The following is a 24020-nucleotide window of genomic DNA, read 5'->3' as shown; positions in this document are numbered from 1 at the left end:
AAAGCATCAGAGGACTCTCAAAGAGTGTTAATGTCCTCAAAACGCTGATTTTTAAAGTCTAAAGGCCAGATGTGCAACAGCTATCTGTCTGTTTCCTGCTGTCTCACTCTGTGTGTGTGTGTGTGTGTGTGTTATTCTCTGTAGAGAGAATCACTGTTAATCTCACACTCCATCAGTCTGACAGACAGATGTTTAGCCTGAATGGATCGCTGCCCAGCTGTGTGTGTGTGTGTGTTTGTGTGTGTGTGTGTGCTACCCCCTCCACTGTACCCGGTCCGTGAGTCGACCCCTCCTTCACCTCGCTGCTCTCTGCCTGTCGCCTCCTTAAAGCTCCATTAAACTCCAATAAAAATAAGTAGGTCAAATGCTTTCAGACCACCACCCCGAGACGCTCGCTGAGTCAGCCCGTCTCCATCGCCGCTTCTTCCGCCGGACTCCGTCAGGCCTCACGCTGCCGGACTCTGACTGGTTCAGACAGCGCGGAGGCCGTCTCATGACCATTCATCATCAGGTCAACGACCCCCTCGTACAGTTCATGCACATGCACACATGTGATGTGATCGCAGTCAGTCAGTCGCCCTCCGTCAGACTCGGAGGGAAATCTGCTGGGTTGCAGGTTTCTGAACTCGGCTCGGCTCCGCTGGGAACACGAGAACCGGAGTCTCTGTTTGGTTAGAAATCCTGCGTCAGAAGACAAACAAGAAAGCGGCTCCAGGAATGCAGCTTCTCTGAGATCTGATCGCTTTCTTTCACAGATATCGAAGCGCTTGGTTTCAGCGTCATGTATCGTGAAGGCGGCTGCCATCGCGATGACATTAACAGGCAGGGATGGATCTCAGGGGGGGGGGGGCTTAGACAGATGCTCAGCTAATTCATGCTGTTAAACTCCACTTGGATGTGAGTGCTGTTTGTAATGCTGTAAATTGATGAGCTGTGCAGGTTTTTGAGGTCACGATGGATCCTTTGTGGGATGTTGGATCTTCAGGACAGTTGAGCCTTTATCCTGATCCTGATCACAAACCTCTTCCTGCACAAATCTGCATCTGCAGACAGAACCGGACGGAGCCGCCGAGACCAGATGGAGGAAAGCCTTGAACAATTACTGTGACCAAAATATGAGGCTTGGTTTGCAAAGTTTGGTTCTCATGATCGGTGCAAAGAACGCCGGAGAATGTCGAGTATTTCTGTGACCGCGAGCAGCAAAACCCCTAAAATTAGATTCAATTAAACATTTTAGAGCGAATGTGCTGAAAAACACAGGCGATGCTTTATAATCATCGTTATCATCACAGGAATAAATCACGATTACATTTATCGTCCTGGAAGAAGAGCTCAAATTGTTCTCTTTTATATAACCGAAGCCGTGTTTACAGCATGGCTGCCGTCGTCACTTCCTGTCGGCGGTCCTGTTGGAAATGCAGCGTTGATGTGTCTTCAGAGATCAGAAGCTGGTTTAATAAAGTCCAGTTTTAATGTGTCCATGAAGCTTTGAAGTGGACTGAAACCACTTCAACCAGTCCTGGAGGAGCTTTGAGATGCAGTCTGACCACCTGTCCTGGCCTGCATGTGATCAGCGGTGATCAGTGATGATCAGCGGAGATCAGTGGTGATCAGTGGTGATCAGTGATGATCAGTGATGATCAGCGGAGATCAGTGATGATCAGTGATGATCAGTGGTGATCAGTGGTGATCAGCGGTGATCAGTGTAACCACTGAATGCTGAATGGACGAGAGGAAACGTCGGTCTGTCTCGTCGTCCGTGTGTTCGTGTCAGTTTGTGGTTTATTTTTAACGACCGTCTGCAGCTCAGCTGTTGTTGTTGTAACTAAAGTGCAGAAGTTTTTCTTCTTCTGGTGTTTTTCAGTGACCAAACAGCTTCATGTGCCCTAGCACCAGCCTCTGGACTGGACTACAGCTGATCCTGATTGCGCATGTAGTCCAGTGAAACCAGCAGAGACACAAATGTGGCTAAATAGAAGTGTCCTGAACAACATCAGAGTTTTATCTGGATACAAAACGCTTGAAATGCTCCTCCAAAACACGAGTCACTGCTGGCAAGTCAAGAAAGTGGATCAGCAGCAGAGATCATGATGGAAGCTTCAAGTGGCTGTTACCAGCAGACAAATGTCCTCCTTCTTCTTCTTCTTCTTCTTCTTCTTCTTCTTCTTCTTCTTCTTCTCCTTTGTCTTCTTCTTCGTCTTCTTCTTCTTCTTTGTCTTCTTCTTCTTTTTCTTCTTCTTCTTCTGATGATGATTTTATCCTCTGAGGTTCAGTTGACGGCTGACCAATCCAAACTGCGGTTACATGTTAGCCTGAAGCACCACCACCATCTTCACTGTGGTCAGGGTGTCAAACAGGCCTGGTGTCTTGCTCAGCGACAGCTTTTGGACCAATCAGAGCTTAGTGGGCGGGATAAAGGATGAGGACGCCATCTTTGAAAAAAGCCCACAAACCTGGTGAAGATGTTTGCAGCCACGCAGGTTTTTATTAGTCAGTTTAGAAATGTTTACAGCTCCTGTGAAGCCGAGTTATCGACCATGACGCACAGCATGAATATTTCACGGTGATCATCATGAAGCGTTGCCAGAGGCTGATGTACAGTATCTATGACACTGACGCTGACAGGAAAAGGCATTTGGATACCTGGAAAGGACTGTTTGCTAACCTTAAAGGGAGGTGGAGCGAGAGGCAGGGAGTCCAGAAGGTTTATGGTGGTTTGAGTGATGTGCACACTGCAGGCCGGCGTTTCCTTACCGCTGATTGGTGGAGATGAATTCGGGCTGTTGGGAGCTGCTGTAAATATCTTCAGTCTGTGAGAACATGGAGGCAGAGATGAAAAGTGTCCTGAAAGAAGGACCAACAGAGACCAGCACTGGTTTCTTTGTGTGTGTACGTACCACACATCTGTTCATGAGGTGAAAACGTAATGAACGAACAGATGAGGGACGATTCTTGTCCAGGAAGTCTCGTTTTCCAAGCTCAGGTTCGAGGGACGTGTCTCTGGTGGACGTTTCTCGTATCTGCCATGTGTTTTAAAGAGGTCAGAGTGTTTATCTGAGGCTGGAGTCCGTTTCCTTCAGCCTGGCTTTGGCTCAGACCACAGATTACAGCTTCACGTCTCTGCTGTCCAACACGACTGTGGAGGACTTGGTCCTGCTCGTGGCTTTTTTCCATGAATGCGAATGTTTGAAATGCCTGAAAACATGCGAACTGCAGTGCAGCAAAACGGTCTGCTAGCGCCCCCCAGAGGCTGCAGAGGACACAACACACTGAGGATTTTCTTATTTGGAGGGTCATTAAGATCTGAAGGGTTCATCTTCTGTGGAGCAGGACTGAGATGAGTAACTGTCTGTCAGGCCGGGACTGGAATGAGGACTCAGGTGCAGAGTTAAATCGTAACAGACTTTTATTTTTACACAAAAAACAACCAATGACCTCTTCGACAAACGTGAAAGCAATGGCTATGAAATTTATTCTTGATCTTTACGTTCTGGACCCAATAACAAAACACAAAAGGAACAAAAAACTTAGAATAACACAAAACGCTCTGAAAAGAGGAATCGAGGCTATAAAACCAGAAGGAGGAAAAAATAACAAAATTATCCAACGTAAGAAATTCACTTTTACAGAAACCAAAATAAACTCCGCTCTTTAACGACGGAAGACTATCGACAATTATCTCTGAAAATAAATCGAACAAAAAACGCTCACTAGGAGGATAATGAACTGGCTACGAGGTATTTTCAGAACTGGACCATGAATCTGAAATAACAGAAAACTCTCTCAAGGAGGACTATGAAATATCTAGAAGAAAACAAAGACGACTAAACCTGAACAACAAAAACACTCAGAAAGAGGACTGTGGTTCTACGAGGAAATAACAAAGGATCACAAAAACCCAGAACTAGACTATGAAACTTTAACAAACAGAAAACGCTCACGAAGAGGATCAAAGGCTTACAAGGCGACTTGAACTGTGGCTGTGGATCTTTGGTTGGCACGGGTGAAACGACCTTCAGACAAAAACACACTGACATGAGACAAGGGAGACGCAGACTATTTAAACACATGGAGGGTAATAGGCAACAGGTGGAGACAACAGGTAACCAGGCTGACGCACCGGTGACACATGAGGGAGGGCAAGTGCTCTGAAACGAGAGGAGAGTTAGGCTTTCAAAATAAAACAGGAAATGACAAGACAAAAAACCCAAGACGAGACAAACCTCACCGCGGTGCGACACTGTCTCTGTTTTAATGTGTATTAATGTTGTTTGGACAGGTGATTTCTTACCTGATGTTGATCTGGATAAGTTCTCAGAGAGGCTTCGTCCTCTGGAGACCATCAAACAGCAAGTTTCATCGAAATCCACCAACTTGTTTCCAAAATCTATAAGAGAAAAGTAACGCACAGCGAAGGTTGACTGTTTCAACAGTAGAAGTTACTGATTCTTCAGGATTCATGTCAACATTCAGTGTCCTTTATGTCGTGAGGAGGCGTTTTTTCTGAATTTAAACCATGACCTTTGTCAGTTCAGTGTTGGTGTTTTGCAGATTTGTTCATCGTGTTGATGGAAGTTGGCACTTCAAAGGTTCGGCTTTGCGTCTTTGGCTGAATATGAACGTTGTTTCGATGAGACGACCGTTTGGACGAACCTTTGAAATGTGCAGCTAAACTCTGTTCCTGCTGAACACATCAGTGATGCGTCTGTTGAAGACATTACTGCTGCAGCCAATTCCTGGACTCCCTCATGTGATTAACGTTTATCTGCAGGAAAAGAGCCTCTTTCTCCTCCTCCTCCTCCTCCTCCTCCTCCTCCTCGTTACCCTCCTTCCTCCTACCGTCTCACCCCCTTTCCTTCATCCCTCCTTCCTCGTCACTGCTGTCCAACATTCTTTGGCTTCGTGCTGTGATGAATGTTTGACTCAACAGCTGAGGAGTCTCCTCTGTCCTCCATCATCTCCTCTCTCCACCTCCTGTCTTCCTCTCGTGTCTCCTCCTTCTCCGCCATCTGGACAACTTTCTGTCTTCCTCCTCAGCTGAGCTTGTCTCCTCTCTAGCACCGCCCTTCATAGTCTCCATCATTCCTCCTCTTCCTCTTTCTCCTCCATCATCGAGACGTCCTCAGATTCGTTGACGTCTTCACTTCTTTCTGTCTTTGTAGAACCTTTTGATGAATGTTTGTCTTCTGGACCTCCTTTCATCTTCTCTGTTGCTCCTTCTTCCTCTTTGTCCTCTTTGATTCCTCCCTGTCTTTGTTCAAATTGTGATGAAGACTCCTCTTCATCTTTCTGACGTCCCGTCATCATTTTGGTTCCTCTCCTTCTTCCCTAAACTAGCACTGAATGTTTGTCAAAGCTCCAAACAGCTGTGGACTTCTTGTCCTCCTTCTCGTCCCATCATAATCTCCTCCATCCTTCTTTTTCTCCCTCCTCCATCTCCATCACCTCCTCTTCTATCCCTCCGTCCTCTGTGTCCCGGTGGTTTCAGAGTCGATGACTTCCTCTCTTTGTCCTGCGTGTCTCCTTCTTTCACTCCCCCTGCATTCATGTTGTGATAAATGTCGATCAGAGGCGTCGAGGGCTGAACCTGGATCGCCATCATGCTTTCTTGGGGGTTGTTAGATTGTGGTTCTGGTTCTGTTTATCAGCTTTTTATTGAATCCTGATTCAGATTCTTTCCATATTTGAGTGGGAGAAGAAACCAAAGTACTGAGAAGACAAAAAAAGCTTAATTTACAGCAGATTTGGGCTGTAAACAGTCATGAATCAGCAGGTCCGTCCATATTTTCTACTTTTGTTCCTTGATTTGGATGTTAAAGCGTCTGAGGTGGAGCTTCATGAATACATTAAGATATCAAAGACATTCTCATTGGCTGTTCACATCAAACATGTGGACATGTTGCTTCAGGTACCGGTGAGACAAACACCGGCTCATCCCCACAATCACAACGTGAACGGCAGAAGAATGCCGTTCAAGTTCCAAAGTAATCTGGCAGGAATGTGTGTTCGTACGTGTCGGCCAAGATGAAAAGTCTCCATAATCAGCAGGTCTGTGCAGAAGCATCCACTCAGCTGTTCAGATATTTCAGCGCCGAGAGAGATGCTAGCAGTCGGGCTAACTCTGAACACAGTAAACGTCATTAGAACATCACTTAGTGAAACTCGTAGCGATGAAGCTGTTGAACGTTTTCACTTCACTTTTCCTGCGTTTGACAATGAAACATCTCAGGTGGGAGGTATAGACACAGGTGGGCGGTGGCGGGCAGGTGTGGGGGGAGGTGCTGACGTTACTGAATGCACACGATTCAAACGCTTCACCTGTCAGGACTTTCTGTGATTGACACAATGAAAGCTCCAGATTTCACAATGACCGTCATTTGTTTCAGTTCACAATCTGTCTCTGTCTGTGTCTGTCTGTCTGTCTCTGTCTGTGTCTCTGTCTGTGTCTCTGTCTGTCTCTCTGTCTGTCTGACAGTCTGTGTCTCTGTGTCTCTGTCTGACTGTCTGTCTGTCTCTCTGTCTGTCTGTCTGTCTCTCTGTCTGTGTCTCTGTCTGACAGTCTGTGTCTCTGTCTGTCTCTCTGTCTGTCTTTCTGTCTCTCTGTCTGTGTCTCTGTCTGACAGTCTGTCTCTCTGTCTGTGTCTCTGTCTGACTGTCTGTGTCTCTGTCTGTCTCTCTGTCTGTCTGACTGTCTGTGTCTCTGTCTGACTGTCTGTGTCTCTGTCTGTGTCTCTGCCTGTCTGTCTGACTGGCTGTGTCTCTGTCTGACTGTCTGTGTCTCTGTCTGACTGTCTGTCTGTCTGTGTCTCTGCCTGTCTGTCTGACAGTCTGTGTCTCTGTCTGACTGTCTGTGTCTCTGTCTGTCTCTCTGTCTGTCTGACTGGCTGTGTCTCTGTCTGACTGTCTGTGTCTCTGTCTGTCTCTCTGTCTGTCTGACTGGCTGTGTCTCTGTCTGACAGTCTGTGTCTCTGTCTGTCTCTGCCTGTCTGTCTGTCTGTCTCTCTGTCTGTCTCTCTGTCTGACAGTCTGTGTCTCTGTCTGTCTCCTCAGTTCGGTGGCGGTGCTGAGGGACTGTATGAAGAACAAGAGCCTGGTTCGTTTCTTCCAGGAGAGACAGACGACTCTGAACCATTCTTTACCTCTGGAGACGTACCTGCTCAAACCAGTGCAGAGGATCCTCAAATACCATCTGCTACTACAGGTGATACTGCAAATACTACACTTAGTACTCCAAATATCACCTAATGCTGTAGGTAACACCTCAAATACCTCTAAATACTACGTTATTCAAATACTACCTTTTACTACAGGTAACAGCACAAATAGCATTAAATTCTACAGAACCTTAAATACTACACACAGTATTTTAAATACTCCCTCCAGTTGTACCAAACAACCAACTACATGTTGTACCTCAAATGCTGCCAAATACTTTCTGTCGTATGTCAAATACAACTAAATACCACAGACCTCACTTCAAATACTACGGTAGTACTTTAAATACAGGGACCTGAATATAGTTAAATTCAGGTTACTCCTAAAATACAACATTCAGAACTTTGATACAGCCTGCTCCTACACCTCTAATACTACCAAATACTACACGCAGTACCTCATATACTACCTGCCACTATAGGTAATACCTCAAACACTTGATGTGGTACTCCACATAGCACCTGCTCCTACAGGTTTACTCCTCAAACTTACTTTAATACTACTAAATACTACATGCCATTCTTCAAATACCACCTACTACTACGAGTAATTCCTTAATGTGGTACCTCAAATACCTCCAACTGTCTATGGCATCAACTTCAGTACTATATAAAGTGCCTAAAATACTATCTGATACAACAGGTACTACCACAAACATGTATATGAATACTTAGTGTGATGAGATGGCGTGTTTTTAACGGCTCACTGATCGTTGCATTTGAACGCCACACGTGTCTGCAGTGGAGATACGTGCTGACGTCCCGGAGGAAGCTCGTGAATCTTTATTAAGCTTCAGTTTCCAGGCAACGCGTCTGTTTACCGTCAGCAAACTGAGATTCTGGCTGAAATTACACAGCAGTAAAGCTTTTCCTGCGCTCGGCGAGAGACATGCGGCGGAGACGGAGGACAGCCGAGGACACGGACCCCTCACTGTGTCACCTCTTTGATTTTAAGGATGAATGGCTGCAGCGTGCGTCCACATGTGGATTTTGCCGAACGTCATTTTCAGCTGACATCTGCAGGATTTTACTGTCATCGGAGCCCGCGGCCAATAAAACAAGGATGAGACGGTGACATCATCATGTCAGATGAGGGCCACTGAGGAGAGCGGGGTTTTTATGTGACTCTTCATGCCATGGCGGGGCCTGCAAGGTCCACTGCCAGCCGACACATGTAACATACACAAATATTCATGTTTCCTGGTAAACCGAAAAACCCACAAATGAAAGCTTGATGCCATCAACGTTTGGAAATGAAACCTTCTAAAATGAGCAGCTGAGAATGTGTTCAGAGAGCGTGAGTCCAGAAAGAAGATTAAAGTGAGTGCCAGCATGGCGGGATGGTTTTCAGCCTGCGACCCTGCAGCCCTGGCTCCAGTTCATCCCACCGCTGTGGAACCAGAACAGAGAAGACCTCGACTGAGATGAGTGACCACGGGGTCGTCTTAGTGTTGAGACAGCCAATCATCCAGAGGCAGAGGAGGAGTGTAGGCTGGCACCAGGACCGGAGTCTTGAACTGGATGAGACTGCAGCAGGGAGGCATTGCGGTGGAGTTTGAACAGTGGACGAGCAGCAGCGCTCTGGACTACCTGCGGAGGTCTGACAGCAGACTTCAAGGGGGGAATAATCCTGGTTGGAGGTGACGAACACCAGGGCCGCCTCCACGGTGAGGAAGTGGTGAATTCTAGGAGTCTGTTGGATCTACTGCTGCCACGTTTCGTGCAATGACACCATTTCGGTCTTTTGAAGGATGCATCTCGACACTGGCCAGGTGGAGTCTTTACATCCAATCTGAGATCTCTGCCAGGTGAGCAGTGATGCGCCAACCTGAGTGTCAGAGGTGGAGGAGGAAAGAGGTCCACAGACAAAGAAAATAATACTGCATGACAGCACCAAGCATCCTGGAGTGGTGGTAGAAGAGGAGGGGGCCCAGACCTGAGCCTTGTGGAACTCCTGAGAGAGTGCAGACCCGGATGCAACCAATCCAATGCCGGATGCAGAAGGTTGAGGCATGTGAGGACAAAGAGATGGAGTTCTTTTGCACTGTGCTAGCTGAAGGTAGAGATCTGTAACTTTGGCAGGGCCCAGTCTTCAGGGGGCCCCCAGACTCTTTACTGGGCTGGTCTGCTGGACCTGGGTACTAATCCATTTAGGATAATAGAGTCTATAATTCTGTCTCTAATAAATTCCAGCTTGAATCATCAGTCACAACCTTCACAGATGTCTTAATACAATCGTCTGAAGATATTCAGCTGATTGTCATAAAACACACACACACACACACACACACACACACACACACACACACACACACACACACACACAGCTTTTCCCAATAAACTTGTGTTTCTTCACTGGTTCCAGTCCAAGCCCACCTCTGAGAGGAGAGAGGGATGATGCAACTGAGAGAAACACACACACACGCACGCATGCACACACACACACACACACACACACACACACACACACACACACACAGTTAAACCTGCTCTTTGTTCTCTGATGTTTGCTCTGTGTTATTGTGTGTTGTTGTGTGTTGTTGTGGTTGTGTGTACAGTGGCCAGTTTAAACACTGGTCAAACATGTGTTTGAAGCTGCGCTGGGATTTTCCCATAATCCTCAGATGGTCCTGCTTCAGTCGTTTCTGTGATGAACTGCTGCGTCAGCTCATGAGCTGCTTCGATTGTTTCAGGCTGTTTCATTTTTCTTTTTATTCACTACTTGAAAAAAAAATCTGTCTACAACGTTGAACACATTTAGAAATGTGTCAGAGAAAAACTTACTAAATAAATATTTGGCCATTTTTTTTAGTTTGTCTCATGTCTGAAAAAGCCCCTCGAGTCATTTTACACAAAATAGAAATCTGACGAAATCTGACCTGATTCTCTTGAACACGGCTGAAGTCTGAGCTGAACGTCGTCACGTTAGCAGAAAGGCTAAAGCAGCGTTAGCTTCATTCCACACTGAGAAACATCTATTTACATTCGAGTGTTTCATCTTTTCTCAGGCGCTTTCTAAACACTTTGACAAGAGCGACCCCGGATATGAGGTTGTTGAGGACGCCATCATCACCATGACAGCAGTCGCCTGGTACATCAACGACATGAAGAGGAAGCAGGAACATGCAGTACGACTGCAGGTAAGAACACACAGGTTCTGTGATGGGCAACACCTGAAGCGACTTCTCTGATCTTTGTCAGGGAAACATCCTTTAGCATTTATATTTCTGCATTAACATTATAATGCATCACTCATTCTGAGGTGTTGTAATGTAATTCATCATGAAATACATCCAAATGACAAGTCAGAGATTAATTTGTAAGTCATCAATAAATCACCAGATTTAATAACACACAAGAAATCGCTGTTTATAACTCTCAGATTAGAACTGTAGAGGATCTCAGAGGGTTCCCTGAGGAACGCCTTCCAGAGTTATTAATGAAGCTGTTGTTATTTTCTCTAACGAACATTAAAGTTCATATTTTGAACTCTCTGTTTCATAAAAGGCACAAACACTTCGAGTTGTTTGGCCAGCAGACCTCTTTCCTGTCTGAGCCTCCGAGCAGCTTTTCCTCTCGTGTAGAGACGGTCGACCAGCTGGAGGTCAGCTGGTCGACCTTTAGGTGTCAAACTCTACAACTGCTGCATTCCACAACCTCCCCAACACGTGTTCACGTCATTCCACACACAGCAACATGCTATTAACCACTTCCATCACATGTGGTTACTGACCTGTGCGTGTGTGTGAGTGTGTGAGTGTGAGTGTGTGTGCGTGTGTGAGTGTGTGTGAGTGTGTGTGCGTGTGAGTGTGGGTGTGAGTGTGTGAGTGTGTGTGTGTGTGTGCGTGTGTGTGAGTGTGCGTGTGTGTGTGTGTGAGTGTGTGTGAGTGTGTGTGTGAGTGCGTGTGAGTGTGTGTGTGAGTGTGTGTGTGAGTGTGTGTCTGTGCGTGTGAGTGTGTGTGAGTGTGTGTGAGTGTATGTGTGAGTGTGTGTGAGTGTGTGTCTGTGCCGGTGCGTTTGAGTGTGAGTGTGTGAGTGGGTGTGTGAGTGTGTGTCTGTGTGTGTGTGTGCGTGTGAGTATGCGTGCATGTGCGTGTGTGTGTGTGTGTGTGAGTGTGTGTGTTTGTGAGTGTATGTGAGTGGGTGTGGGTGTGTGTGTGAGTGTGTGTGCGTGTGAGTGTGTGTGTGTGTGTGTGTGTTTGTGAGTGTATGTGAGTGTGCGTGAGTGTGTGTGTGAGTGTGTGTGCGTGTGAGTGTGTGTGTGTGTGTGTGTGTGGGTGTGTGTGGGTGTGTATGTTTGTGTGTGTGTGTGTGCGTGTGTGGGTGTGTGTGGGTGGGTGTATGTGTGAGTATGTGTGTGTGTGTGTGTGTGTGGGTGTGTGTGGGCGTGTATGGTGTGTATGTGTGTGTGTGTGAGTGTGTGTGTGTGTGTGTGTGAGTGAGTGGGTGTGTGTGTGTGTGTGTGAGTGTGTGTGTGAGTGTGTGTGAGTGTGTGAGTGTGTGTGTGTGAGTGTGTGTGTGTGTGTGTGTGAGTGAGTGGGTGTGTGTGTGTGAGTGTGTGAGTGTGTCCTCTGTCATTCCTGTTTCTCTGTGTTTGTTCTGGTTTCTTTGTTTTCTTTTGACTGAGTTTCATTCTTTATTCACTTGTATGAAGACTGTTAGTTATTAATACTCTGATTGGCTCATTGCTGTGAAGCCGGTAGAGTCTCATCCCGTCTCTGTACAGTCGGCACGTATCTCTACAGTTTTTACACGTCGATCTTCATCATTCATCCATTTTCCAGACTGCTGACGCAGCTGGAGCTGTACTGTTTCAGCAGCAGGTGTCCACAGGTGCCGTGTGTTGCAGGTATGGGGGTGTCGGTAGTTACATCACAGGCCGGCGTGGACCGTGCAGGACATGGTTTAGTCCCTTTGAGGCTTCCGTATTTGTCTTTCTCTGACTCAGTTTTGAGGACATGTCATGGTCCAGTAAACCGGTTGCTTTGTGCGTCTCTTTCGCTCTCCTCCAGCTGCTTGTGTGAGGTCAAAGGTCGTCCCCCCAGCTGGGCGGCTGCCTGTCCTGCAGCAGAGGAGCCGACTCATTAACACACAGTTGTGGCTCTTTTCTGGAAAATACAGATTTCCAGGTCGTGTGTTTCAGAATCGTTCAGCGGCTCTTCTGGTGACCGCCGCTGACCCCAGTTTCATAAGTTTGAACTCGAACCCCTGAGGGCTCGCAGAACAGGAAGTGCACAGGTGTTGACCTTTGACCTCTCAGCAGCTGGGACCGGAGTGCAGCCAAGACGGAGGAGAGTTCAGACGGTTTAAGGAGATGTTTTATTTTTCACAAAAATTCTTTCCTGTTTATCTCTCAGTGTTTCCTGAACCCCAACCAACCTAAAACCCCGACGTCCACGTTCTGGTGGTTCTGCAAGGGTTCCTTCATTAGAACAACTGGCCTCATGCAAGAACCAATCATGCAGATCTGTTCCTAAGTGGCTCATTGATTGATTTTCAGAAATTATCTGACACCAAAGTTTGAGTCAAGAATTATAAAGCTGCTCGATGGTCTCGCTGCAGGTCTCTGTCCAGGTGTTCAGCCTTCATCACCTGTAGCGAGTCTGTCGACATGGACGCATCGCTGCACAGTTCTGTTACGTAGTGATGCCTCCTGGTTCGTTAGAGTTCAGTATATCTGCTAGTTCCACCAGGCTCGTCGCACACATCAGGGCCTCTGATTCACCTCTGACCCGTGACCTTTCACCTCCTAATCGCAGGAAATTGAGTCCCAGCTGGTGAACTGGAGCGGGCCGGACCTCAGCGGGTTTGGAGAGCTGGTTCTGGAAGGTTCCTTCAAGGTCCACAGAGTGAAGAAGGAGAGAGCCTTCTTCCTGTTTGATAAGATGCTGCTGATCGCCAAGAAGCGTCTGGAGCAGTTCGTCTACAGCACTCACATCTTTGTGCGTTTGTACGCTTCTATTCACGGCCGTGGACATAAACAACAACTAAAGCCTGTACTTTTACTGTCTGATGATGTCGACTAACCCATGATTTCATGAAATTTTACAAAAATATTTAGTATAATGATCTTCAAAGTCCCAAATTTGTACGACTCAGCACGCCGTTAACCTTTCTTTCGAGCAGTTCTGCCACTTCTAGACGTGTTTTTCCTCATGGTGGTCTGTATGTTCCTCTGTCTCTGCTGCAGTGTTGTAATCTGCTGCTGGTCGAGACTCTGAAGGACCCTCTGTGCTTCAGAGTGTCCGATCAGACGATTCCCAAACAGCAGCACGTCGTCCAGGTGAGAGCTCAGATCCGTCCGAGGTCGCGGCCGAGTCGTCTTCATGTACCCGCTGTTCTCCACTGCACTAGTTTAATACTTGTACTGTTACTGCAGACAAAGAACCAGGAGGAGAAGAGGCTGTGGGTGCACTACCTCAAGAGGCTGATCGTAGAAAACCATCCGGCTTCACTCCCACAGAAGGTAAGGAGGGAGGAGGAGAGGGAAGGAGGGAAGGAAAGGAGAAGAGAGAAATTATTCTCTATAATGTCTCCCCTCCATATCAGGAATATGTCATCACTGTTATCAGTAAAACAGTTGTTAATATTATTTGTAGTACCGGCCATTAGTAGTTAAATTTACAGATGTAGTTGTATAAAGTTTTTCTAGTAGTAGTGGTACTAGTTGTAGTAGTAGCCTTGTAGTAATTGTTGTTATATTAGTACCAGGGACAGAAGTATTCTTGCAGAGCTGGGAATGTTTGAAGCAGACAGAGAAGTAGCACTAACTGTAATAGTAGTATTCTTAGAAGTAGTGATACATTGACTGTAGGTCTGTTAGGAGCAAGGGGGGCCGGGTGTACTGGCAGTCTTCTGTTGGTCTTTGCTGCCACCTGCTGGTCGCTGCACAGTGCAGCCCTGGAAACTGGATCCATCAGAGGGAAGTCGACTTCAGACCAAACTGCATTGAGATTTTTTGTGATTCTGGTGTGGAATCAAAGATGCGCTGACTAAACAATACAGTCAAAAACGAAAACCAAGCGCACGTTTGTTTGAGAATATTTTATACCTTTGAACTGTCCTGATGAAATACTGTATATATGATGTATGTATATGTATATGTAATGTATATGTGCAAAACAAGACATTTTGACAGGAACTCCTCTGTGTTGCATTACAGTTTTTCTCAGTCACTTTGGTGCATTTCTCGAATCATCCTCGCCATTTGCAAAACAGTGAGTGCATTTCTCAAAACACTTCGTACAAATAGCAAAACACCATGGATGACCTGCAAAAGCCGGTCTCTTGCTCAAAATCCTTAGAACTCCATCAGCATCCTGTTGTGGGTCGCAAACCACTGACCACACCAAACTATCACGTACTTTGGCAAGTCATCTCCAGTCTGACCCCTCTCTTGTTCAGGGATGAGATCCCTGTAGAGAGTGTCTATAAAGATGATATGACGCTCTTGTGTGGCCCAATGATGGGAATCTGCGTTAGCACACCGTTCTCAGAGATAGCAGCACCCATGGTTATGTTCCCGCCCCACTGGCTCAGCAAATGATATAATGCACATCGATTGTATCTCTGAGGCCGATGATATTTTGACCACGTCTTCTGCGTTTCATCAGGTTGAAGCCAAGTGTCATCTCATCCATGTAGATGAAGTTGTGCGGGGGTTCACTTGCTTCCAGCTGCATTATACGCTGCATCCAGAAGACACAATTGAGTTTTATGAATTACATGCGTCTTCATTTTGGACAAGATGCAGTTACATCAAATGTGTGCAGCACATATTGCATCTCCTTTTCTACAGCCATAGCAAATGTGTACTGTACTTAGTGTACTGTATATCACTATGCGATGTTGTATTGTGTTTCTCTGCAGCACCCTGTCAGTGGTTGAGATGCTGACGGTTTGGATGTTTTCAAAGATGTTGTTCCTCTATAATGGCTCGACAATATTATGACAACTTGTTCAACCATTTTGCATGTAAAGACTTATGCGATGAACTCATGCCTAAATGTTGTGGGGGGTGAGACTATTCAACAGAGACCCATTCTGATACATTTTGATCAACATGACATAAGCAACTGATAATGTAGGAAACAGCAGAGAACTGGACAGAATAATTTGCATGGATGTACCAAAGCATGTGCAACTTGTTCAAAGAAATGAGAAACTGCTTTTTTGATGTGAACAAGTGACACAATGATGTGAAGATTGAACAAGTAGTTTTGAGAATTTCAAGTCTGATCTGAGAAATGTACCAAAGGGACTGAGAAAAACTGTAATATGACCTGGAGGTCATTGTAGTCTACAGACAGACGGACCGAGGAGCTGCATGTCCTCCTTTGGTTTCTGGGTGAAAAGTGAAGTGATTGTCTCGGTTGTGAATTTCTGTGTGTAAATATGATGTTAAGAATCTTGTGGGTCATCGGCACCTCCTGCCTCCACCTCCTGGAGTCGGACTGGTTCTGGGGTTGAGGAGGAACGCTTCTCCTCCAGCTAAGTTTAACTGACATAAGAATATTTTGTCACGATGACTCACTGAGGCGAGTTTCATTCTTTCCAGGCGAGGCAGGTCCTGGGAGACAATTTCTGTCAATGTGAGTTCACACACACACACACGCACACACACACACACACACACACACACACACACACACACTACATCTCTGCAGCTTTTATGGTAATAGATTTTTCTTCTTGCTGAATTTGACCACTTACGCATAAATAAATGACTTCTTAGGCATATGCATTTGTGCATTTGAAATGACATCACTTCCTGTATTTCAGCTCCCCAGTTCGACCAGGATAAGCTGAAGAAGTCCTCCACATCGTCCCGATTGGACGATATCCACGGCTATCACAGAGGCAGACGCCAATCAGGTCAGGGTTAGTCGTCTTTCACTCGGATAAAAAGAAACTGGCTCAGTGTCTGTGCAGATTCTCTTCATCTCGTCACTCACTGGGTTTTCCAAAATGATTGAGGTTCTCTTCGCTCTGTTTGTCCCCCCAGAGCCTCCGGAGCTGCTGATGTACACACCTGAGAAGTCCAGAAAGAGTCTGCCGCTGCTGCTGGAAGGAAACCTGCCATACAAACGCACCAGGAGGCAGTCAGGTACACAGAGATGGGTCATTTGAAGTGGTAGAAAAAGTCCTCATCATCAGAGGATTAAGACAGACAGAAACAAATGTCCATCATCTACTGCCCGAGGACAGCTACTGACGTTCCTGCAGACACCGACTCAGGGTCCAAAACCCACACGTCAGACTTTTTATTACAGAGGTCACAACAGTGAGCCTCCTCATAACGGAGAAGAAAAACTCTCACCTCAAAGTTTGTTTTTCATAAAATATATTTCATAAGAATAAAAACCCTTTGCGGTGTAACGGGATTCAGTGATGTTGCTATGACAACGATACACTGCTGTAATCCTGAACCAGCAGATGAGATAAAGTCTTTGTTTCTTTTCCAGCTCCAGCCAAAGACATCGAAGCAGTGTTTCATCCCAACGGTGAGAAAGTTTGAGTCACCTTCAGATTCCAGACGCACAATCACTCTAATGAAGCAGCTTCAACCAAAAACTGAAGGGATGAACTCCCAGAATGCATCCCTTTGACCGGCAGCGCCCGATGGCAGCTTATCGAGCCTGTAATTTCTTCTTTTGAAGACGGAAGAAAACTGCTAAACTTTGCTTATTTTTTACAGTAAAAGTGACAAAGGAAATAATAATGAAAACCATAATTAAAAGTGTTGCTGCGTTGTTGAGGAAAACTGTTATTAAATTTAATTTGTTGGGCTCATTACAGTAAATTATAGCCTGTGAGCGTTGTGGGACCAGATCTGCTCAACTGTTTCAATCAAACTATTTAGAGTGTGGATGCCAAGTTGTTAAGAGCCTGTCAAACAACAGTAACATCCTGATAACAGCTCTGTTTCTCTGCTCCCACCACCTCTTCATCTGCCACGCTCCTCCTCCTCCTGCTCTTGTCTTCTCCCTGGAATCCTGCAGCGTTGAAGGTAAGAAACATGTCAGCACTTTCATGCTCCGCTGACTGCGAAACACTTCTGACACATCTGTTTTGGACTGTTGCACCCGCTGTCAGCCACAGACTGATGTGGTTTTCAACTCACAGTTTACTGACTAACATGGATAAAATTAACATTCAGCTTATTTTAACAAGTGAAAAGCTGATCTTTAATCAGTGATCCATCCTGTTGAGGCATGTTTTTGTAATCATTATACTCGTGTCAATACTAATGTCAAACCTTTTGTTGCCGCTCCCCACTCTCTGCTCTGTGACAGAAAAGGATCATACATCAAAAGAAATGTTCATTATATCATTTACTGAGGGAGATGCAGCTCACTTAGGTGGGATAGTTCAAAATAACGTAATGTATTTAGGGAAAAGTCCATCGATGCATCAGGAGTTCACAATGAAAAAAGGGACTGTACTGAGGAGGAACTGGGTTTGGAGTCAGTTTATTGTCAGATTTAGACAGATATGATGACGTAAACTACGGCCAACCAGGTGGCCTCGGTGTCTGGGCCTCGTGCTGACTTCGTGCTGCTCTTGCAGCAGGCGGGCAGCGAGGGCGAGCTGTGCCAGGCGGACGGTCTGGGCTCGGCAGGCAGCAGCAGCACACTCGCATCCTCCGTCATCGAGGTGGAGGCCGAGCGGCCCGAGCCAGGCCTGACGCCACAGCTGCGACCAAGCCAAGAGGAAGAGGTATTTTACTTTGACGTGACGTGACATTAGATTATATATGACTTAAGAAGGTGATGTTTGAAAAACTGGACTTAACTAAATTTATTGCATAAATAATGTGAAACTGTGAAAATTAACTTGAAAGTTGACAGTTATAAAAAGACTTCTGCATGTTGGAATTCTAATAGCAGTTTATCATGTTCATATGCATTTTTTCCATTCTGTTCGGACAAGGAGGAAGAGGAAGAGGAGTTGACTCCCCTCAGCCCCCCTCCCACCCTGTCCATTACAGAGGAGATCCTGGAGTTCATCAACCAGAGCAGAGCCAGGGAGGGACTCACCGCCATTCATACCAGCTCAACGGTTAGATCCACTGTGCTCTGCTCTCTATGTAACATAGACAACACACACAAGCAGCTTACAGACCTGCTAGCGGCCCCTAGAGGCCGTCATGTGCTGTAAATACCAAAATATATAATAATAAATTTCGTTGTCAGGCCGGGACTCGAATCATTTCAATCAACACAGATTTATGATCACGCAACCCTGAGACCTCTTTGCTGAGTGACAAAATAAACAGGCTATGAAATGAACCTGAGGCAAATCTATCTTGGCGAGTAAGCAGAAATCACAAACTATACAATGCAATGAAAAGAACAATATAACAAAAAACGCTCCTAATGGAGGATCAGGAAAAGAACACTTAAGGCTACAAAAATTCAGCAAACAAAATCACTCCCGAGGGAGGATGAACTCAAAAACGAAAAAACAGTCCAAAAGGGAGGAAACCAGACTGGAGAAAATTATCCAAAAATAAAATTCACACAGAACAAGAAGGCAAAAACTAAACTTTGAAACTTACAAGCAAAAAATCACTCTCAAAGAGGAACAAAGGCTTACGTGGATAAATACTGTGGCTGTGACTCGGCTGACTCGACCAGCTTTTCTTATCCTAATCGCACTTGTGGAAAGATTCATCCTCTTGGCACCATGAACCATGAGATATATTGGTCTAAATCAAGCAACAACAAACATCCCATTTTCTGTGTTCTGTATTTTCTTGATCTGGATCCCTGCTGAAGCTCCGCCACACTTTCATTCAATTAAATAATGTAACATGTGTGTAAAATGTGTACTGATGGACATCTAATATGAAGTCCACCTGTATGATGATTATTCATAGCAGAGGTCATAGTAGACTAATTCCACAACACCTTTGTTTTTCTTTTCTTCCAGGAGCAGGTCTCGGATCAGCCCAAAGAGAGTCCATCTAACCAGACCAACTTTACCTGTCCACTGCCCCCAGTCGCCTGCCCCTCCAGCCCAGAGCAAAGACCCACAGTGCAACAGGAACAGGAAAGACCAGAGATGGAGAATGACAGCACCCCCCAAAGTCACGCTGGTGGTTCTGGAGAGGAAAATGGACTCGAAGATGAGACATCAACAAATGAAGTCAAAGAAATTCCAGATGCAACAAGTCCAGTTGAAAAGGCATTGGAGGCGGAGGGACAGACGCAAGGAGACGTTGTTGACAAAGAGAAACATGAGAATAAAGGAAGGAATGAAGAAGAGGGAGAGAGCATCATCCCTGCCTCCACATCAGATCTTCATCCCTCCTTCTCAGCAAGAGAGAACAGCAGTTGTTGTCACTTACCCAGGGAGGATGCAAACACCGAAGACACCTCTTCCTCTGCAAATCCAGACCTCCTTCACCCCAACCAGAGACGCCATCCACCCACGAGAGGCTCTCACCTCACCAAACGTGACAAGAAGATCATCGAAAAGATCAGGAGTTATTACGAGGCAGCGGCCGAGGCGAAAGAGGACGAGACAGGGGAGGAAGATGAACAGGGAGACGGAGTGGCATCAAGAAGGAGAAACAGTTTCTCTCAAATCCCATCTGGCTTGGTGAAGGAGTCGGTATCACGCTTTGATGTGGGTGGACACCAGGGGGAGCTAGAGAGTGGACCATCCAAGTATGAAGCAACGGAAGCAATGGATAGGGAGACAACTGGAGAGACAGGGTCCCATTCCCCCGCTGACCCAGCCTCCTCCCAAACTCCACTCTCAGCAGATACTGAGAATGATGGGCAGACAGATAAACCAATCAGCTCCCTGGATTTTGATGTAGAGGGCCCAATCAAGTCCCCAATCTCTAATGTAATGCTGGGCAAGGAGACCCCGAACCAAGTGGGTCTGAATCTGCAGTCAAACCCAAACAGCCCTGTTGGAGAAGAGGCTGGGTTACAGGACAAAAATGGAAAGGTCTGCAAAGGACCACTGGAGGAAGGACTGGAGGCAAAGCAGGAGGCAGAAACAAGTGTTGTGGCTACTGGGCCGCAAGGTGGAAATTCACTGCTAGAAGAGGGACCATCTATTGCCAGACAGTACAAGTGCAGAGATGAAACAGCCAAAACCAGTCCTGGAAACCAAGCGGCTTTGAACGGTCATGAACCTAACCAAACAGGCCCAGCAGAACCAAATGGAAGCCACAGAGAAACCTCTAAACCTCTGCCACCTACAGAGCAATGCCAAAAAACTGAGACCAAAACTCAGTCCTCCTGGACTAGAACCAAAAACAGAGACCTGCCGAAGACCAGCGTGAACCTTGAGGTCCTTCCCAGTCAGATAAATGTAGGTAGATGGTCCCACCACTCCAGAATTGTCTCTGTGAACCGTGCTTTGTTCGAGGGCATGGGATCGGACGTGGCTGGTATTGGGTTATTTGAGGCCAGCCCTGTGGTGGACCCCATGCTGATGGAAAACTCAGAGCGTATTCTGAGCAAGGTCCAAACATTGGCCCAGATGTACAGTGCCAAAGCCAGCACCATGAAGGTCCCACTGCATCAGAAAAGGGCCAGTACTGTACGGAATCCATCTTGGAGCTCAGGTAGACTGTCTGGATTTTTAACTCAAAAACAGACCCTGACTGAGTACCAGCAACAAAACCAAATGGAAAAGAGTCAGTCAGATGCCCACACTGAGAAATATAGAAGCCAAACTCATTCTGAGGCCAAATTTCAGAGTGAAACCATAACAGAAACTAGGCAGCAATCACAGATCCAAACAAAAAAACAGAAGTGGAGTCAGGCAAAGACGCATTACCAAATCCAGAACCAGGCAAAGACTTACAACCAGTACCAGACCCAAACCATGACCTGGCAGGACCAAACAATCCAGGAGGAGAGGACGATAAAGAGAGCAGAGAGCCTGACAAATGGTAGGTGGCCTTTCTAAAACTACCATCAGACTGGCCAACATTACCCCCCTAGAACCATGCTGCCACATATCTAACTACTGATGTCTTTGTTGTCAACTTCAACCCATTGCTGAGTTATTTGTTCTCTGTTGTTGTCTAGATTTCCAGGAGACAGCGGTGACTCCCTGTGAACCTCTACTTGTTGGTCATGTGCTTGTCAAAGAGCAGCTAGCCTCGGCCTGTCACCACCAGACGAATGGATTCACCCTCTCCAGGCCCAGGGACTTCATCTCTGCTTTGGCCAAAGAAAGAGACTCTAGTGTGGGCTGTACATCAGACGACAACTCCCAGACTTCCACCACACCTGAGGAAAATCCATCCACTTTTCAAAAAGATCAGCCTTCCAGCCAGGGCCAGGCTAACACCTACAACTCCAGGCACACCTCCACGGACACATCCTTGGCTTCTGCAGCATCCGGGCATCAGCTCAGAACACAACCTGAAGATCAGAGCTCCTGCATGAGCCGCTCTGACAGTAACGCCCCCTCGATGTCAAACATGACACCCGACTGTAGAGCCACCGAGTTCAGGGACTCCCGCTGTACGTCCTCCACCGTGAGAGATGATGCCTCGAGTCAAAACGGGGAGGTTTATTCAGATGCTGAAGGGAAAGAGAAAAGAGAGGGGTGAGTGAATAATACAGAATACATGACAAAAGAGCAAAATGATCTTAAAGGAAAGAATCAAAACGGCTGCTATGGTGGGAGTATCTGTGATTATAATTAATAGTAATTATACTGAATTGTGGCTGGGAAACGTGTGATGACCTTATTACTTCTGTACAATGTTACCCACCTCCCGCCCAACCTACACAATGACATGTGTTTAATACTGATATAAAGCTGGAGATTTGGATTTTGGTCGAATCAGTACAAAACATTTGAAAAATATGTTTAGAAATTGAGTGAAGCTGGTTGCAACCTGGTAAGTGTGACAGGATGACAGAGATACAATTACTGAGCAAATAATGAATCTAAATCTTTCGAATAAAACTGTATTTTCCAAATCTTTACTAAGACACAAACTGGAAAAGATGAAATTGGAAAGACAGACCCAAACTTTTTGTAGGAAAATGTAAAAAAGAAAAGCTTTGGCAGCTCTTTTAGGGTTTTTATAGAATCAGCACTTGGTGCCCATTAGTGGAACTGCACCTTAAAGGATAACTTTCGTTTTTTACAACCTGGACTTTATTTGTAGCATTAAATACGACCATTTACTCACCCAGACAACTTTGGTGGCATTTGGAGTCGTTTTGAAGAAATTAGCCCCAGAAGAGCGGCGCGTATATCCGTATAATGCGAGTACATCCATGCGCAGCCTCTATATAACGCATAATCTGCGGCGAAACTCGTTCATATTCCAATATTGTGTTATGATATGCTGGTGCTATTCCCCTCTGAGCCGGCAGTCGGATAGTTTAGCTGTAGTTTGGCCGCGCCGTTCGGTAATGACATCATCCGCGTCAGAGGTAGTTGTCTAGAGACGCCGGATGTTGATAACATGCCACCACGGGCTCAGAGGGGCATCACATCCAGTTTTCTGTCAGTGTCAGAATCTTACCCATTGCCTCATCAGTCATTTGATACTACTCCTGGTTTTCTGCAGGTCGGAGCTGAGCGGTAGATGCCTGGTTGACTCAGTGAGAGAAGACTCAACCTGTGTAAACATCATTTCCCAGCCGGCACAGTCTGAGTCAGATCTCTCTGCTCACAACATGCCACAGTGGGAAATTTCTAAAGATGGAGATGAGCAGGACATGTATAAACGGGGTAAAGCTGCACAAGATAAACATGTACCAGAATGCAAAACTTCCACAGGGCATAATAACGACAAAGATATGTCAAACAAAGATGCGCAGAGTATTCGTGCAGAGCCTGAATACTTGGTTTGCACAGGACCCAGGGATGGAGAGGCATCCCCAGGGGAGCTGGTACTGATGGTAGCATCTACACAAAGCCAGGCTCCAACAGAGTCCAGCAGGTCCACCATGCCCGCTCTCCCAGAACTGTCCAGAGAGCAGGCCCATAGTGGAACGCTTTACCTGGTGGAGGGAGGTGCCACAACCCTGGGGGAGCCAAAGAAAGATGAGCCCCCAAGTGAGCAGATGAAATTAAATGAGACAGAGAATGATTTGAATCACTCTTCACCACAAACCAGGATGATTCTACAAGGTTCAACGGTGATCTTTACAGAACAGCCAGCTTATGACAAATCCTCAGGAGACCTGGTTGTTCCACCCCTGAGCCAGCCTTTGCACATGACCTTTGACCCCTCACAGGTTTCTAGTCATACAGTCACAGAAACCCCAGAGGATCACAAAAGACGGACACCACCAAGTCCGTCGTCGTTGGCTCAAAACTCAGAACCAAATCCTACCCAACCACGACTTCCATCTGTGCAGAATATGGACTTTTTACCAACGTTCACAAGCCAGAGGCCACCAGACTTACCCACTACCATGGGTAAACGGGCTCTGTCTAACACCAGGAATGTCAGTACCACCTCTCCAAATGAACACAGGTATGTCTCTGGCAGATTAAGATTAAACGTTGGTTTAAATAAATATCAAAATGTTAATACCCACCACAGCTTCTCAACAGCTTTTTGCTATCAGGGGACAGAAATTCAACAAAGGCACATAAACTATCCAATCAGTCTATATAAACCTGATCTTAAACCCTGACCTCAGTGTTACCCTAAAACCAAACCCTGTCCTGATTTAAGATTAACTCCAGCCCAGAAGTTTTTCATTTTTAGCTCCAAACATAACACAGCACGACTTTTACAATCATTGTAATCACTTCAGTTGGATTTTGAAATGAACAGCTGAGCCATTCAAATGAAGTTTG

At 46.1% G+C, this 24020-nt stretch overlaps 1 protein-coding gene across 2 annotated transcripts in view; it reads left to right on the top strand.

The window, feature by feature from the left end:
• plekhg2 (pleckstrin homology domain containing, family G (with RhoGef domain) member 2) overlaps window positions 1-24020 on the top strand; it is a 76299-nt gene that overhangs the window by 46229 nt on the left and 6050 nt on the right. For both annotated transcript variants that reach the window (XM_041940631.1, XM_041940632.1), the window contains 15 exons: window positions 7051-7201; window positions 10223-10354; window positions 12974-13156; window positions 13405-13497; window positions 13594-13680; window positions 15772-15805; window positions 15996-16088; window positions 16219-16320; window positions 16679-16717; window positions 17216-17223; window positions 17784-17933; window positions 18147-18275; window positions 19149-21132; window positions 21272-21797; window positions 22777-23691. In XM_041940631.1, coding sequence (XP_041796565.1) covers window positions 7051-7201; window positions 10223-10354; window positions 12974-13156; window positions 13405-13497; window positions 13594-13680; window positions 15772-15805; window positions 15996-16088; window positions 16219-16320; window positions 16679-16717; window positions 17216-17223; window positions 17784-17933; window positions 18147-18275; window positions 19149-21132; window positions 21272-21797; window positions 22777-23691 — 4626 coding nt within the window. The remainder of the gene's footprint in view (window positions 1-7050; window positions 7202-10222; window positions 10355-12973; window positions 13157-13404; window positions 13498-13593; window positions 13681-15771; window positions 15806-15995; window positions 16089-16218; window positions 16321-16678; window positions 16718-17215; window positions 17224-17783; window positions 17934-18146; window positions 18276-19148; window positions 21133-21271; window positions 21798-22776; window positions 23692-24020) is intronic.

The sequence above is a fragment of the Chelmon rostratus genome, chromosome 7 (genome assembly GCF_017976325.1).
Source record: "Chelmon rostratus isolate fCheRos1 chromosome 7, fCheRos1.pri, whole genome shotgun sequence".
In the NCBI taxonomy this organism is placed as follows: Eukaryota; Metazoa; Chordata; class Actinopteri; order Chaetodontiformes; family Chaetodontidae; genus Chelmon; species Chelmon rostratus.
Note: the sequence above shows the minus strand (reverse complement) of the source record. Positions and strands in the feature narration are given on the sequence as shown.